This window comes from Oncorhynchus gorbuscha, linkage group LG14 (genome assembly GCF_021184085.1).
Source record: "Oncorhynchus gorbuscha isolate QuinsamMale2020 ecotype Even-year linkage group LG14, OgorEven_v1.0, whole genome shotgun sequence".
NCBI classification, from domain to species: Eukaryota; Metazoa; Chordata; class Actinopteri; order Salmoniformes; family Salmonidae; genus Oncorhynchus; species Oncorhynchus gorbuscha.
In genome coordinates, this window is record NC_060186.1 from 8,181,780 (window position 1) to 8,199,890 (window position 18,111).

General features: G+C 43.5%; 2 protein-coding genes across 3 annotated transcripts in view; both read right to left on the reverse strand.

The window, feature by feature from the left end:
- The window catches only part of LOC123994368 (leucine-rich repeat protein soc-2 homolog), a 26,956-nt gene extending 19,616 nt beyond the window's left edge, over positions 1-7,340 (reverse strand). The window contains exons 1-2 of the mRNA XM_046296879.1: positions 7,118-7,340; positions 1,718-1,916 (exon numbers count right to left, since the gene is read on the reverse strand). Of these exons, the coding sequence (XP_046152835.1) occupies positions 1,718-1,909 (192 nt within the window). The 5' untranslated portion in view covers positions 1,910-1,916; positions 7,118-7,340. The remainder of the gene's footprint in view (positions 1-1,717; positions 1,917-7,117) is intronic.
- A 2,945-nt stretch (positions 7,341-10,285) lies between these two features.
- LOC123995755 (keratocan-like) lies at positions 10,286-17,896 on the reverse strand. 2 transcript variants are annotated; one of them, XM_046299429.1, is made up of 3 exons: positions 17,674-17,896; positions 11,693-12,571; positions 10,286-11,525 (listed from the first exon to the last, which is right to left on the reverse strand). In XM_046299429.1, exons 2-3 carry the CDS (start codon positions 12,558-12,560, stop codon positions 11,356-11,358), a joined length of 1,038 nt encoding a protein of 345 aa, XP_046155385.1. In that variant the 5' UTR covers positions 12,561-12,571; positions 17,674-17,896; the 3' UTR covers positions 10,286-11,355. The 2 variants fall into 2 exon arrangements, with proteins under 2 accessions (XP_046155385.1, XP_046155386.1); XM_046299430.1 differs by lacking the exon at positions 17,674-17,896 and adding an exon at positions 14,221-14,368.
- Positions 17,897-18,111: the final 215 nt, after the last annotated feature.

Here is an 18,111-nt window from a genome sequence, read left to right on the forward strand (position 1 = left end):
TGGAACCGGGAGCAGGGGGAGTGTCTAGTGGAGGTCCCTGTTGTGCTGGGGGAGGCGCTGGAGAAACTCCCTGTCTCTTCCAGTGGTCCATAATTTGGACAATGTGGTCCATAGCGGCGCCGAGATGGTGGATCATCGCCCCTTGCTCCAGGACGCGCTCCTCAACCCCTATACCAAGGGCACCTGCTCCTGCTGACTCCATATGGGTGGTGTAGAATTCTGTAAGGCTTGCGGAACTGGTGGCAGTGAAGTCAGACGCAGGAAAGCAGAGATAGGTAATAGCCGGAGAAGTTTAATTACAAAACCCACGGCAATACAAAAATAACCTATATGGGTACAAAACTTAACGCTCACCAGTCACATAGCGTACAAGCACTTACAAACAAACAAGGACATGGGGGGAACAGAGGGTTAAATGCACAACCATTAATGATGAAAATGGAAACCAGGTGTGTAAGAAAACAAGACAAAACAAATGGAAATTGAAAAGTGGATCGATGATGGCTAGAAGACCGGTGACGCCGACCGCCGAACACCACCTGAACAAGGAGAGGAAACTTCGGTGGAAGTCGTGACACTCCCAATCACGGCCAGATATGATACAGCTGTATTGCTCAATGGATACATTTCAATCTATACACATTGATAAACCAACACAAGACCAACAGTATTGTTTGTAGTCTACAATCTAATCCCAAAGGGGGGGGGTACACCTGCTTTCAGAGGGAAATTGAGTACCTGACTCTGACTAACGATAAAGAAGATTTTCGACATAGATGAATAAAATGTCATTGTATACATTATTCTCTGTCTGAAGACATTGTAGCTGAGGAAAAATGTTCACTGAGCCCATCAAGTCTTGTCTACAGACACAGCAACGGCAGTATTTGACTCCGAATGCTACACAGCTGTAATGCTTTATTCACATAGAGTTGCTCTTTAAGTGGTCTTTTACAAGTAAATTTACAATATAATACAAAAATCTGAAGGTTCTATCTGCTCAAACAGCTGTCCATTTGGTGCTATAAAGTTCTATATGCAATCCAATCACACAATGCTGGGTTGTCAATCAAAAATAATTGTATGTGACTGTATACTTATTGAGTCGTGAAAGAGGAAGACATCACAAAACAGTTCTGAGATCTGGGACTTGAAAATACAAATCATCTCAAAACGATACATTTTGCAGATAAAAACATACAGTCCCAGGTCCTTGGGTCTCGAACTCTTCCAATGTTTAATTAATGCAGATTCCATCATCGAGGCTCAGGATACTGTTGGGTGTAAAGCCATGATAAGTCCCCATCAACGAATTAACACGCCATCATCCACAAGATCAATGCTTTATCCACCAACTTACATGGCACTTTGGCATTGACGCCTGAGTCAGGAAATGGAGCTAGCAAAGTGCCGGCAATATCAACCAAGGCAAAACAGTAATGTGATACGTACAATGTACAAAATTCTAAGTAATACATTCACCTTCATAGGATGTCTATGATGTGAGGTTCCTTCCTCTGTCACTGACTTGTCATAAGTGAGTCAGTGTAAGCTATAGTATGTAATCTGCTAGTTTCTTTTACCTATCACACTGATTAGTGATTACTTCAAGGACGTGTGGATAGAGGGATACGTTCTTAGAATGTTCAAATGGGGTCTGAGGTCAAATCTCAGCATCTCTGTCACCCATCCCTCCAATTTCCCCCCAGTATCTTACCTGAGGTTCGTCAATAGTCAGTCCATCTTCATAACCATCGACATCCGGATTCTCCAAATTCAAGTTTTCTAGATCCACATCATAGTTGGCGCTGTTGTACATGTCTAATTCCACCTGCCGGGCAAATCTGGGGTTGGCCACCACTGTGTTGAGGACAAAGAGTCCCAATATGAGCCCCTCCAACATCCTCATAGTCCACCTGGAAACACAGGATGAGAGAGACATGTCAACCAAGCACTGAACACAGAGAGCGAGATCATGAACCCTGAACCCAACCTGAACACTGATAAAGAAACATTTGGATGAAGCGTTCATAGTACACAAAGAAGACATGTTGATTAAACCTTCAGTATATTTTATTTTATTCAGACTTAGATTCAAACATTAGCATAATCTTATGAACCAACCATAAGAAAGTAGTGAGCATTTACACTACCAGTCAAAATTTTGAACACCTACTCATTGAAGGGCTTTTCTTTATTTTGACTATTTTCTACATAGTAGAATAATAGTGAAGACATCAACACAATGAAATAACACATATTGAATAATGTAATAACCCAAAATGTGTTAAACAAATCTAAATATATTTTATATTTGAGATTCTTCAAATAGCCACCCTTTGCCTTGATGACAGATTTGCACACTCTTGGCATTCTCTCTACCAGCTTTATGAGGTAGTCACCTGGAATGCATATCAATTAACAGGTGTGTCTTCTTAAAAGATCATTTGTGGAATTTCTTCTTAATGTGTTTGAGCATATTGTCATGCCTTGGTCATTGTATTTTGTGTTTTTGTTATATGTTTGGGTAGGCCAGGGTGTGACATGGGTTTATATTGTTGTTTTTCGTATTGGGGTTTGTAGTATTTGGGATCGCGGCTGTTTAGGGGTGTTGTATAGGCTTGGCTGCCTGAGGCGATTCTCAATCAGAGTCAGGTGATTCTCATTGTCTCTGATTGGGAACCGTATTTAGGCAGCCTTAGTTTCGCTTTGTATTTCGTGGGTGACTGTTCCTGTCTTTGTGTAGTGTTCACCAGATAGGCTGTAATAGTTTCACGTTCCGTTTGTTGTTTTCGTCTTTCAGTTATTTCATGTACCGCATTTCATTCATTAAAGTCATGAGTAACCAACACGCTGCATTTCGGTCCGACTCTCTTCCTTCAACAGACGAATGCCGTTACACATATACAGAAGTTAGCCCTATTTGGTAAAAAACCAAGTCCATATGTCAACAAGAACAGCAAGAACAGTTCAAATAAGCAGAGAAATGACAGTCCAATACCTTAAAACATGAAGGTCAGTTAATACTGAACATTTCAAGAACTTTTAAAATTTCTTAAAGTGCAGTTACAAAAACCATCAAGCGCTGTGATGAAACTGGCTCTCATGAGGACCACCACAGGAAATGAAGACCCAGAGTTACCTCTGCTGCAGAGAATAAGTTCATTAGAGTTATCAGCCTCTAATGAACAAATTACAATCCAAATAAAGGAGGAGGTGTTATGTTGTAGAGGTGCTTTGCTGGTGACACTGTCTGTGAGTTATTTAGAATTCAAGGCACACTTAACCAGCATGGCTACCACAGCATTCTGCAGCGATACGCCATCCCATCTGGTTTGTGCTCAGTGGGACTATCATTTGTTTTTCAACAAGACAATGACACAACACACCTACAGGCTGTGTAAGGGCTATTTGACTAAGAAGGAGAGTGATGAAGTGCTGCATCAGATGACCTGGCCTCCACAACCCTCCAACCTCAACCAAATTGAGATGGTTTGGGATGAGTCAGACCGCAGAGTGAAGGAAAAGCAGCCAACAAGTGCTCAGCATATGTGGGATCTCCTTCAAAATTGCTGGAAAAGCATTCCAGGTAAAGCTGGTTGAGAGAATGCCAAGAGTGTGCAAAGCTGTCATCAAGGCAAAGGGTGGCTATTTGAAGATAAAATAAAATATATTTAGATTTGTTAAACACTTTTTTGGTTAGTACATGATTCCATATGTGTTATTTCATAGTTTTGGTGTCTTCACTATTATTCTACAATGTAGAAAATAGTTCAAATAAAGATAAACCTTTGAATGAGTAGGTGTTCTAAAACATTTGACCGGTAGTGTGTATCGCAACGGCTGTATCATCCATCCCCAATCTTCAGAGGCAACAAACGAAGTCACAAATGACATTGCTATGTCTTCACTAAATGTCATGATATTCCTACAATGCATATACTGTATATGCAAGCCTTTGAATTTCAGAGCGCCAACACACACATTGGAAAGTCACATCTCTGCATTAGATACAGCTCTAATAGCCATGGAAACCAACCATAGCCAAAGGAAAAGGATTTGTTTGCCCATGTTACAGTACCTGCAGGGCACTTTCATGGTAACAGAGTGATGCTGAGACTAAAATGTATGTCAAACAAAAACTAGTAATTGTAAAGTTAAACAAACCATACAACTCATTGGATGACTTATAACAATTTCCACATAATTTTCTTACAAAAACACATTTACTTGAAGAACTTTGGTAACAGAATGGCGGCACCAACAGCACTGCAATGTTCTTCTAGTAAAGGTTTTCTGTTGTTGTGTGGAAATCATTAAAAGTAGTCCTTGTGCATATGGTTTGTTTAACTTTGCAGTCATTGGTTTTTGTATGACAGATTTGAAAGAGTCTCAGCATCACTCCGTTACCAACTGCATGGGTGTGCTGTGGGTCCGTTTTGGACGTTTGGTTGGTAGAACACACTTTTGAGGTCAGGGAATTCATTATTCATTACCAAGGTGCAGACAGCCCAAATAGATGAAATATGAGTCCTCCAAATTCCCCTGAAACCTCCTTCCTTAAAGCCCGGAACGCACTGTTGTAAGAGGTGGTGGCCATCTTGGTTTTAATCTTTGGCTGCCTGTGGTGTGTCAAAGGTGAAGGATCAGAGTTGATCTGGTAAATGCTGCCGTACCTGCAATTATATTCAGTGGTGTCGTGGGAACATGTTTTTTTGCTGAATCTTCCCAACACATTGGTTTACAAGGTGCTGGGAAATATAGGTTGTTTCCCCCTGTTCTTTTTTGGGGCATTTTGTCTTACTACTATTGTCTTTTATTCCTTACTAGAATATGTCACAACATTTTGACTATGTTATAAGAAGTTTTGGTTCTCTTGAATTGGTGAACATTTATCATGTGTGCTTTTCCGCTTGTTGTGCAGAAAACTTGGAGTCAGACCTCTTTCTCTACCCCCCTCTCTCTCTCCCTCTCCCCCTCTCTTTCTCTCTCTCTCTCACTCTCTCACCACCTCCTTGGAAGAAAGCATTGATGCTAGTCTTCGTACTTAATTCCCCACATACTGCAAACAAACAGTAACAATGTCTGACACGACCATCTGTAGGTTATAAAGGACAATCTCTGGACACTAAAATAAAAATGGTCAATTCCAGACTGACTGTTGGCTGTGAAGTTGATACTGAGCCCAGAAAAAGAAAAGGCCAGTCTAAATGATGTTCAGTAGATCATTGACAGCTACATCCTGTAATGTGTACAAGGACCAGACAGCAACTTGTGAGTGCAGCCTCTACAGTAACACAGGGCCTGACATTGGACTGAACTGAAACAGGCCGGTCAAAAAAGGCCCTGGAAAACGAGAGAAGAGAGAGTCCTCTAGGCCGGCAGGGAAACGGAGAGCGAGGGAAGAGAGAGAGTCCTCTAGGCCGGCAGGGAAATGGAGAGCGAGGGAAGAGAGAGAGTCCTCTAGGCCGGCAGGGAAACGGAGAGCGAGGGAAGAGAGAGAGTCCTCTAGGCCGGCAGGGAAACGGAGAGCAAGGGGAGAAAGAGAGGAGTGCGAGAGACGTGGATGAGGCACTGGCCCTCAGGGTTAGCTGGAGTGAGTGAGGGAAAATATCACTGTGAGAGAGAGAGAGAGAGAGAGAGAGAGAGAGAGAGAGAGAGAGAGAGAGAGAGAGAGAGAGAGAGAGAGCGAGAGCTGACTCGCCTCCTCTGCCTTCACAGAGGTTCTTTATGAGTCCACATCCCGGCCTGTCTCAGCACTCACACTCGAAATTCCACCGAGGTTTGTGGACAGGATGGCAGTGAGTTACGACTGCAAGGAAAACCTTTATTCAATGCGCACACACACACTTGCAGACACACACACTTAAACACTGACTCACACAAACACCACCCTCACAGAGACACACACACAGCTAACACACCTATCTTTCAGAAAGAACATTGAGCCTCTATTTTTGGGATGAGTCCCGATTAAAATAAAACAAAACAGCTTACAGCTTTAGTCATAAATCCATTCTTTGTTCATATGAGGTAGATAGCCATCTAAATGTGGTTTCATACCTCTGCTATTTATTACAGCACACTTTCTACTCTTTATTGGTGCATAGAGAAAGGTCTGGAATCTGTCAGTTTTCATAATGTCATGAAACCATGACAACGCATGGCAACGGTGAAAGAGGGACTATACTAAAGACAGAGGCTTGCTTTTATACACACCATCACAGCACACAGTGTGTGTGTGAGTGTGTGCAGCCTACAGACTGCCTCTGTGTTTTGCTTGGCTCTGTTTTGGGCATTCCTGATATTCAGTGATTTGACAGTTTTTTTTATTCTTCCGAATAGCCGGAAGCAATGCTGATTTATTTTTGACAGACTTACATACACAAAATTAGCAGTGAGACTAATTTCAATCAATCACTGTAAATTGAAATTCAGGCAAAATTAACCCAGTGTTACTAGATCAAAATATGAATAGACCCATTGCCAAATATAATATCTCCAATATCTTCAATCTGCTGATTCCAATCCAGGGTGCCAATTTCCCCGTCACCACAATGGTTACTAGAAGGGATCAAAACCCTTGGTACAACGCGCTAACAATCCAATTAAAGGATCCAATCAGAACGTGCGTAACTTCATCCCTAAAAAGTACGTCAACCACTGCTCTGTTCAGTATGAAATTTGACATCGGATCAAATGTTAAGGTCCCAATTGAGGACGTGTCAAAAGTGCTGTCTCTACTCTTCGAAGTCCCCTGCTGTCACCACAATTACATTTACATTTACATTTAAGTCATTTAGCAGACGTTCTTATCCAGAGCGACCAAGCCAGTTGTGCACTAAGCAAGAAATAGGGAAACACTTAATAAATAAATAAATATATTTACTTGATATGATCAGACACTAGACATCCAAACCAAGAATAGATGTTCAAATCCCAAAGCAATAAAAAAATGGAATATCAAAACCTCTATCAGCAATTATCCAACGTGTCCATGCACTGCACCTACCCCTGTGAACAGCACTTATTAGAGGGGTTCATTTTGCTAGTGCCTTGCAAATCCTGCATACTAAAACCCATAGCCCATAGTGAAGATAGCACCCAGAAGGCTTACCTCTGTCTCCTGTTTTCTTGAATGGTCCCTTCAGCCGTGATGGAGATGCTGAGGGCTAGGGGACCTGGCCAATGGTGAGAGGTTGCTCACGGTGCCGGGAAGAGAGAGGGTTGGTGTGTATAGGTGTGTATGTGTGTGTGTGTGTAGGTGTGTATAGGTGTGTATGTGTAGGTGTGTGTGCTCTGGCAGACCAGAGCAGTGTGCCCTACCTTGCGTGTGAGAAGGTAGGCACTGAGAACGATCAGAGGGGAGCGGACTGCTTTTGGTCACTCGGACTTGGGCTGTGCACCCACCCATGAACACTTTTCACACACACACACACACACACACACACACACACACACACACACACACACACACACACACACACACACACACACACACACACACACACACACACACACACACACACACACACACACAACCTGCTATAACAACAGACACCAGATAGACACAGAGAGAGAGAGAGAGAGAGAGAGAGAGAGAGAGAGAGAGAGAGAGAGAGAGAGAGAGAGAGAGAGAGAGAGAGAGAGAGAGAGAGAGGGACAGAGAGAGGGACAGAGAGAGGGACAGAGAGAGAGGGACAGAGAGAGAGGGACAGAGAGAGAGAGAGAGAGAGAGAGAGAGAGAGAGAGAGAGAGAGAGAGAGAGAGAGAGAGAGAGGGACAGAGAGAGAGGGACAGAGAGAGGGACAGAGAGAGGGACAGAGAGAGAGGGACAGAGAGAGAGAGGACAGAGAGAGAGAGAGAGAGAGAGAGAGAGAGAGAGAGAGAGAGAGAGAGAGAGAGAGAGAGAGAGAGAGAGAGAGAGAGGGAGAGAGAGAGAGAGAGAGAGAGAGAGAGAGAGAGAGAGAGAGAGAGAGAGAGAGAGAGACAGAGAGAGACAGAGAGGGACAGAGAGAGAGAGAGAGAGAGAGAGAGAGAGAGAGAGAGAGAGAGGGACAGAGAGAGAGAGAGAGAGAGACAGAGAGAGAGAGAGAGAGAGAGAGAGAGAGAGAGAGAGAGAGAGAGAGAGAGGACAGAGAGAGAGAGAGAGAGAGAGAGAGAGAGAGAGAGAGACAGACAGAGAGAGGACAGAGAGAGACAGAGAGAGAGAGAGAGAGAGAGAGAGAGAGAGAGAGAGAGAGAGAGAGAGAGTGAGAGAGAGAGAGAAGCACCCAAATGGACAAAATATCTTAATCCCTAACAAGAGTAGCCCTTATTTTTCTAGAGGGGTGCGTGGCTTAATCAGACATGCAGTGTGACTCAGAAATGTTTGTCTTCCTTTTTACAAGGTGAAACTCTGGCATGTGCGGCTTTCATGTGTGGTGAGGAATCTACGGGGCCCCAGAACACAATGGGGCCTCTGTGAGGAGCCTCAGAGGAAGTCCCTGCCTGGAGGAGAACGGCCTCAGCTCTCCATACACTGGTATAACTCAGCTACGTTTCCTCCTAACCACGGGTCAGTTCTATCTTCTATTTCTATTGTTCAAGACTTGGACTGGGAAATCAAATCCTGTATCTGTGGTTAGGTCTTTGTACAGCACAGTCAAGGCCCAATGCAGGCAGAGGTTGGGATTAAATGCAGATCCAGGGTCAACTCACTCAATTCTAATTACTAATGTTAAACCGATAGGAGAGAAATACAAACTGACCTAGGACCTGCTATTCCTTCTTCCACCCAGGCCGGAGCAGTAGACACAGGCAGGAAGTACCTTACTAGTGTTCATGTGTCAGCTTAATCCTACGTTTCTGGTCTTAATTTTCACTCGACCCCCCAAACCTATCTCTTTCTTTCTCCCAAGTAACTGGAGCTTTTGCTGAGTGAGGGAAATTGAACTATGCTGGAATGCTATGAATCATTTAGAATCATTGGGAATCGTGCTACACCTGCTACCAGGAATGGTGACATACACTAAGTGTACAAAACATTAGGAACACCTTCCTAGTATTGAGTTTCACCCCCTGTTGCCCTCAAAGCAGCCTCAATTTGTCAGGGTATGGACTCTACAAGGTGTTGCAAGTATTCCACACGGATGCTGGTCCATGTTGACTTCAATGTTTCCCACAGTTGTGTCAGGTTGCCTGGATGTCCTTTGGGTGGTGGACCATTCTTGATACACACAGGAAACTGTTGAGTGTAAAAACGACCAGCAGCTTTGCAGTTCTTGACTTATACAAACTGGTGCACCTGGCACCTACTACCATACCCCATTCAAAGGCACTTAAATCTTTTGTCTTGCCCATTTACCCTCTGAATGGCACACATACACAATCCATGTCTCAATTGTCTCAAGGCTTAAAAATCCTTCTTTAACCGGTCTCCTCCCCTTCATCTACACTGATTGAAGTGGATTTAACAGGTGACATCAATAAGGGATCATAGCTTTCAGCTGGATTTACTTGGTCAGTCTATGTCATGGAAAATGCAGTTGTTCGCAATGTTTTGTACACTCAGTGTATAGCTATGGTCAGGTGGAGTTCTGATTTTACTAACCCCAGAATGATTCTGAGAAGGGATTGGTTTATGATGGAGGTTAATTGACTCATATTTTACTGTTACCAGCTAAAATATGAAGCTACAATCAATTAAAAACACCAACCATGAAAAGGAAAGAGAGATTTAGAGAGGGAGAGAAAGTTCTGAAGAAGGTCGATATGAAGCGAGAGTGATTGATCACAACTGACATGAGGAATGCTTGCTTCTGGCACACAATAACAATCCCTGTCAATTCTTGCACGTTGTTGCATTACTGAGTGTGTTTGCCACTGTTGTGGTATTCCTGCAAGAATAGTACTCTGACTGTACTGTCGATTCCATCGGTCGCCAAACATTGGCTATAGCAGAATGGTGGAAATGTGTCCTGAGAGAGATCATGAGAGAGACAACACCTTCATGATATTATTACCAGGCCAGCGGCTTGAGACTCAGTGTTTTCTCTGGTCTTCCTCTGGCACGGCTTCCTTGGTGCATATGGGAGTGCATTCTGGGAGACCTTAGCTCTCCAACTATTAAGCAGTAAGTCATAGAGACTACTGCAAATATGCACTCAAAGAATGTGTGGTTTCTAGGTCTCTGTGTGAGTGTGATTGAGTCTCTTTCTGTCTGTTTGTGTCTGTCTGTGTGTGTTTGTGAGTGTGTCTATAGAAGGGAAGGTGATTAATGCAACATATTTCTTCCTTCGTTTAATGTTTTTCCAGAAAAATGTTTTATTTATATTATTGACTGTACAAGGAATTCACAACTTAACATATTCTTAACAAAATGTAAGCATTCCAACATTGCTTTGGCATTTCTGAAATACGTAAGATGACTGCAAAAAGGTTCACCCATTGAGTACAAAATGGAACTTCACATTTGAGACAGTGATCAAGAATTCAATGAATTCAGTGAAAAACAGACAATGAAATAAATGAGCTAAACGTGAAAGAGCAAACAATTGCATGTTTGTGTGGACTAGCATGTGTCTAAAGTTAGCTCAACATATTCATATTCACAGAGAACTTGACAATAAAAGAATTAGCATTTCATTTGGTTTCAAGTCTGATATCATCAATTCAAGTTATTCTGTCAGAGAGGAGCTGTATAAAATGTTTTAAAAGTATTATTTTGGTCTTCACAAAAGATGAACTTCCATTTAAGGAAAGAGAATGGGGACAATGAGTCATCAGAAGATTCAACATGCCTTAAATACATATGGTGTATAAACAATATTCCTCTTATCTTGTCCCAATCACATTGTCATAGTAAATTATTGTCTTTTTTAGAGTTTTGGAAAAACACAATTTCAAGGTTTTCTACCACTTTCAGGCCAAAGTGTGCTGTATTGAAACAGCACACTCAGACAGTTGCATTAAGCACTTGTGACTATAGGAAGAACATAAGGCACAACTAGTGGTCAAAATACAGTAGTGCAGTCCAATCACACTATCTACAGATTGTCAGGTGACCTTCACCCGACAAGGTTGAGGTCAATTCCATTCCCATTCTACCAATTCAGGAGACTCAATTCAACAACTGAAAATGGCCAATTATTTTCTATTGACCAATTCATTGCATTAATTCTTAAATTGACAGAGTTTGGTTTGACCCCAACACTGGCGTCTAATATGTGGTTCTCAACATAAGTATGCAAATGAGTAGTCCACAGATCAAAAATCCATATAGATTAGCATAGTCACTTCCATTCGTTAATAATCATCTGCCCTTGGATCCGGGAGACTATAACTAGATGCGATTGGCTGGTGGAAGTTTGTTTCTTATATGACGATGGACCTGAGGAGACGGAAGCACATCATGAGGTCTCTGGGTATTGGTGGCTTGACCTCATTGCCATCGAGACGGAGGTAGCGGAGTTTAGGAGCGGCCTCAGTGACATAGCCCTCCAGAGCATCAGCCGACACAGGGCAGATATCAGATCCATTCACACCTGCAATTGCAAATACACCATCTTAGCAAAACAGTCATACAACTCATCGAAAACCTTTTCCACTGATTATAATAATATAATTATCTGGATTTTAAACCAATCATCAGTTAACCATCCAGGCAGTCAGTCAATGTATCAATGAAACTAGAACAGTGTCAAAAACATACTCTTAATCTGGTTGTGGTCCAGGTGGAGGTGTTCCAGGCCTGAGGGGATCATAGGAACCTGAGTTAGCTGGTTATGGGACAACTGCAGGTCCAGGATGCTGGACATGTTGAACACGTTCTTGGGCAGCCCACCGTTTCCCAGCTTGTTGCGGTTGAGCCTGAGGAAGGCCACCTTGGGTAGACCCTTGAAGTAGTCAGCGGGGATCTTCTCAATGGCGTTGTTGTCCAGGAAGAGCTGGGTGATGGTGATGGGGAGGCCCAGGGGCATGGTGGTAAGCTGGTTCTTGGCCAGGTTTATCTGGACCAGGTTGCTCAGGCCCTTGAGGCTCACCTCAGTCACTGCGTCATCCTGGAGCTTGTTCCCCTGCAGTTCCAGCAGTGTCATCCGATCCAGACCTGAGAACACCCCGGCGGGGATCTTGGAGATGCGGTTGCGGGAGAGGCGCAGCTGCTCCAGGCTGGAGGGCAGGTTGGCTGGGACGGAGCTCAGCAGGTTGTCATCCATGTAGAGGTGGACCAGGCGGAGCATGGCAGCCAGGGCACCCTCCTCCATGCCCTCGCTGGTGATGCGGTTGCGGTTGAGGTTGATCCAGCGCAGCTGCGTGGCGTTGCGGAGAGCATCTGTTGACAGTACGTCGATGAGGTTGTTCTGCAGGTACAGATACCATGTGTGTGGGGGGATGGTGGGGATGCGCTTCAGAGCCTTGTTGTCACAGTAGACGGCGTTGGGGAAGCTGGGTGGGCAGCGGCACTCTTTGGGGCAGGCCTGTAACTGGGCCATATAGTCTTCGTAGGACATGTCCGGGCTCTGGGCCAGAGCGGGACCGACCAGAAGGAGGACGGAGGAAAAGGCCAGGAGAAGCGCCATCTTAACACAGCCTGGGGTAGAGAAGAGAGAAAACACATGAGATGAGACTGACTCTTATGCAAAACACAGACACAGATACAGGCACAGACACAAACCCTGAAGACAAGATCAAGAACATGGTTGAACAAACACACCGACCCAAATACACAGATGATGATCTCTGCATGTTCCAAGATAACTCAACATGGACCAGCTTGAGAACTACAGGTAGGTGTTAGCACTTCATTGTGACCTATCTTGTTTTTTTATAGGAGAGTCTCGTTTCCTCTCACCTTATTTTAGATTAAGTGCTTTCAAGTACAGAAGAGCTTATTTTGACATGGTGCATTATGTGTGCAAGTGTTCATCAAGCTGCCTTAAGTTCATTCACATGCAAACAACGATTCCAGGTGTCTTATTCATTTAGTCCCTTATTGAGAAAACTGCCAGGCCTTCCATCAATGGCTAGCCCAAACTAGCCGTAGCTAGCTTCAAATCTCCTGCATTGACGCAAGGTCATAAGCATTCGAGTTTACATGAAGTTAATGAGCGTTGGCACATCATGTGGTCAGGCCAGCTGTCCACTGGGTCCATGGGAGATTATAAGCTTTCTTAAGGACAGGACGCACTGGCCTTACACAAATACTTCTGATTGGATGCTAATCTGTAAAATCGGCACATGCAGGAGGCAATAGAGGTTGGCCTGAGGTTGGGTGCTCCTTTAGGAGTAAAACACAGAGCAAACCAAATCCACCTGACTCTGTTGTGGATGAAGCACAATCTGTTACACCTGACATTGGTAATGAATTAAAGTACCCACCAACACACCTAGCCGTGGAATGCCATATAAACATTTATACATACAGTACACAGATGCATATAAAAGCAGATACATTCTCCACGCAATCATGACGGAGAAAGTAGAATTAACCTACATAGAAGAGGAAAAACATGGAGAAAAGAGGAACTGGGGGTGATAGCGAGACAGGAAGTGACAAAGAGATTGACAGAGGCAGACAATAGCTCAGAGGCATCTAAACTCTGCAATAGCACATCCACCTATCCTGTCCCAGAATGCTTGATTCCTCTCAACTGTCATCTGGTGCTGTTTTAAATTCTTGGTGTGTGCTCCACACGTTGGTCTGGAACTCATTTTCAACAGGCCTGGTTATGGCTGGGCCCACTTCAAAGACGTGGCCCGCTCACCTGGTTCTGGGGCCCCTGGCATCTCGTATCTCACTGTACGGAGCCAAAGATCTATGGAACACAATGTGTCTATGCCTCTAAACTTAGAGCCCCAACTGTTGGGTTAAACTTTCCACCTGACCATAATTATAGCTGGTAGTATTTAGTTTGGCCAAGGTCAGGAAAAGTTACTTTCCTGTTAAGCAAACTGCCGTAAAGACCATAACTGGAATCTCTCCAGAGCCTCACTCGTTCAAAGCCTCAAAGCCATTCACAAGCTCTGGCTTTTCAGTGCAAGATTACCTACAGTATAGTACAAATGAACGCAGAAAATCACCAAATAAAGGTGCAGCCACTCAATGTGCCTCAACTTTCACCTCCCAGAACTGAACTCACATTGTCTTTGTGATCATTAGTTAGCAAGCCAAGTCCCATCTATACCTACTTTTCCTCAAACTGGAAACCCAATTTAATCGTCCACTAGAATTACACGTACCTTTGAGTTCAAGATATTTTCCAAAGTCTGTCTTTGCGCCCTGTTTCTGCCTTGCTCAAGAAATGTGGTAGCAACTGTAGTCCCAAACTCAGAGAAACACCGCTCACCTCCCCTGTATTTGTACCATCGGTGTCTTCATTCAGTTGGTGGGAACCCTTCATTGACAGTCACACTGTAGTTCCTCTCGGCCAATCAGAGGCCTGTAATCAGAGGTCATAATCCATGCATTGACTGTTTCCCTGTTAAGCCTGTGGCGGTGTGGTAGCTGAGGCCTTGAGACTTGGCCCACTTCCAAATCAGGCTAATACGGGCCCATACTCACTATGAAACCACCCTAACCCTTCTGTCCACTCCCCGTTCTTCCATAGTTGGCACTTGGCATCATCTCTCTGTTTATGTCCTTCAGGTAAATGTCCTGCTGAGATCTCTAATGTTCTTAGCACTATTCAGGCAGCGATGTCTGAATGGAACAACTCAATTTGAAAGAAACAAATCTTCTTCTCCTCATTTTTCTGTGCAGAATGGTGCAATAGCAATCCATGTGTTCCTCAGAATAGTGACTTGGCCATAAAAACCCAGGAGAAATATGGTCACAGTGTCTCTTTGTGTTGGCATGATAAGGGATGTGCTGATGGCCCTCTTTTGGGCCAATTCACGACAATAGGATAATCCCACTCACAACGTATGGCTTTGACAATGTCTTTCAGTCCTTGGTGTTCTTTCTGACAGTTCTCTGAATTGGAATTCAGAGAACTCCAAACAAATTATACACTGTGGGAACAAATGGACTTTTGCTAATGATTCAGATTTGTTTAAATCCTTTCTGATGCGGACCCACCCAACAATCTTCTAGCACAATCGGACACAATCAGACTCTGACCTTAAAAGACATCAAACCCAGTACAATAAAGTACAGATCGGTCTGTCCAGACATGAGACTTAATGGGGTGGGGTTAGAATGAAAATAAGGGGATTTAAAAGGTGTAGACTGGGTTAGCAAAGTGTTCTCAAGTTAGCATTGGGTTTGGGCTAGTTGGGATGGGTAGGTCATTTTGTTTAGCTCATTCTCATTTCCTTTGAAGCTGCCATAGGCCCACTTAATACCTTGGGATAATCCCATCTGATTGGCTTGTCCAGGTTGGAGCTAGCCTTGATCCAAGATGTGCCGCGAGAGACCAATAGGGATCGTCTCGTGTCTGGCAAGCTGCTAGCACACAATACAGTCACTCCTCAACACAATGTGAGAGGTAGAAACACTCTAACCCCTTAAGAGAATTTAGCTACCTTAAATCCCCAACACATTTAAACTGACTACACTTCAAAGGTCAAAGCGCAAAACGTGAAGGTAAACAAATGAACAGTGACTGTGCTTGAGTCACGGTGCCTATCTCCTCACAGGTTATTTTACCTCAATGGGAACAGACACCACGTTGCTTTCACTCAAAAATAGAAAAGTCCTAAAAAGACTTAGCTTTTCAAAACCTGGAAGTTGCAAATCAGTGATGCATATTGTTTACTTCATGTCCACTTATAATGAAAATATGTGAGTTTCTGGTTTGGCATATACAGCATCTCATCTGACATGCTCTCAGATAACGGTCTACAGTTTGTTTGATCTCCATCATCATCACAAAACACTTTGCTGTTGAAAAGACACCCTCAGCATACGCCCACCACTCTACAGTGGTATCAGTCTAGCAGAGCTGGTATATCAATAAAGATGGAGAAAGGTGTGGTCATTGCCAGTCAAGTGCTCCACACCTACACATCATCCCCAGCTTCCAATTGGCTCATTCATCCCCCTCCTCTCCCCTGTAACAATTCCCCAGGTCATTGCTGTACATGAGAATGTGTTCTCAGTCAACTTACATAATAAAATAAGGGTTCAATTTTATTTTAAAAACCATCTGTTTCTCTTTAGAGGCACTTACACATCAGCAGTAACTATATAGTAAAACTGGTCATGAGAAATGTGCATGAAATGGACAAACAATAACAATTAATGAAGTGTTCTGCACTGCAAACCAACCACAGTAACCTGGCAATACTTCAGTCATGTTTTTACCTCGTCTTGATGGAAATAAGATGTCTCTAATTAAATGAAAGATTAGACTGCAGATATGCACCCCAAGGGAATCCATCCATTAGGATTTTGATGAGTATAACTACATTACTATTGATTTTATGGCAAAGTGACAGCCAAGTTTTCATGATCTCACTGTTATTAACTTGTGACTCAGGGCTTCTGATTATGTTGCAGAATGGAACAAAGCAAGATGGAAAACAAATGTTGGCCACTTCCCTGTTTGACAATCTGAAAAGAAACATGTGGAGGAGTATGATAATGTCAATTTCCTGGAAGAGGTTTCCAGTCAAAGCCAGCTATGTTAATTAGTTAAAGGACTGTGTTTGAACGGGCTTCAGTTGGGTTCAGCTCTACTTGATGACTGCGCTGAAATGAAATGGACTTCTCTCCAGCATTGAGGACATTCAGCTCAGTTACTGCTGTGTTAAACAAGCCCCGTGTCAACATAAGACTACAAGGCTCTGGAAAGCAGAACTAGGTCTGGCATTGGAATATCAAAACATGATGCAGTTTTTATCTCTGCAGATTTTACAAAAGTATCTATGTATATTTACATGAGACTGATTATGGAATAAACACTTCCACTTGGAAAGAACAGAGGCCCGCACACTGAATATGCTCTCAATTTACCACCTGCTCTTAATCTGACAATGTTCAGTGCTGGATTGAACCGTTGCCAGTAAAAGGTGGTGAATTGGGAGCATATTCATTATGCAGGCCTCTGTTCTTTTCATGTTTCATTCTTTAGCCCAGCACCTACGTTTTTAAGGATGTGTGTATGACCACAAACATTTCTATAAACTCTTCCACTTCCACTCTTCCACTTCCACTCTTCTTCATAATCAATCTGTTACTGCATTATTTATTTCCACTAACAAACTTCAAAACATACTTTTCCCCTGCAAGACTGCAGCAAACTGCACAAAATCCTGTTCTAATTCTAATTGAATGGCATACCCCCTGCAAGACTGCAGCAAACTGCACAAAATCCTGTTCTAATTCTAATTGAATGGCATACCCCCTGCAAGACTGCAGCAAACTGCACAAAATCCTTTTCTAATTCTAATTGAATGGCATACCCCCTGCAAGACTGCAGCAAACTGCACAAAATCCTGTTCTAATTCTAATTGAATGGCAACACCCCCTGCAAGACTGCAGCAAACTGCACAAAATACAGTTAGATCTCTTGAGCACATTGTTAGTTTTTGGAACAGAAACTGGCAGCACAAGATCAAAGGTAAAGACCAGAACACTTCTCATATCAGTCTCTCCAGATGAAAATAATGGCCCCCAAAAGAAAAGATCCGAAAAGGATGACCCATCCACACCCCTTTCAGCCTTTCACCCCTCTTCAGGAAAAACAATACCTGCTTCTCCAAACGGTGTTTGTTGGTAGTGTATGGCCAGGTGATGCTTGGCTCAGGGGTAGTAGTGGTTGTCTGGTCCTCCAGTACTCTTCTCTGGTGCTGGTCCACAGTGCTCTAACAGTCTCAGTTGCTCCCTGCGATCAAGGAGGAGAGAGAGAGAAAATCCTATTAGATTCTGTATTGTTTTTAATATTATTTCCTCAAGGCTGTACCTTTGACATCCACTGGTGGAGCAGAGAGAGGATGTGTGTGTGAGGGTGAGGGTGGGGGGTAAGAGTGGGGGTAGGGGTGAGGGTGGGGGTGTGTGTGAGGGTGGGTGGGGTGTACGGGTGAGGGTGGGGGTAGGGGTGAGGGTGGGTGTGTGTGTGTGCGTGGGTAAGGGTGGGGGTATGGGTGTGTGCGGGTAAGAGTGGGGATTGTCTTTTCGGTAGTGTTCAT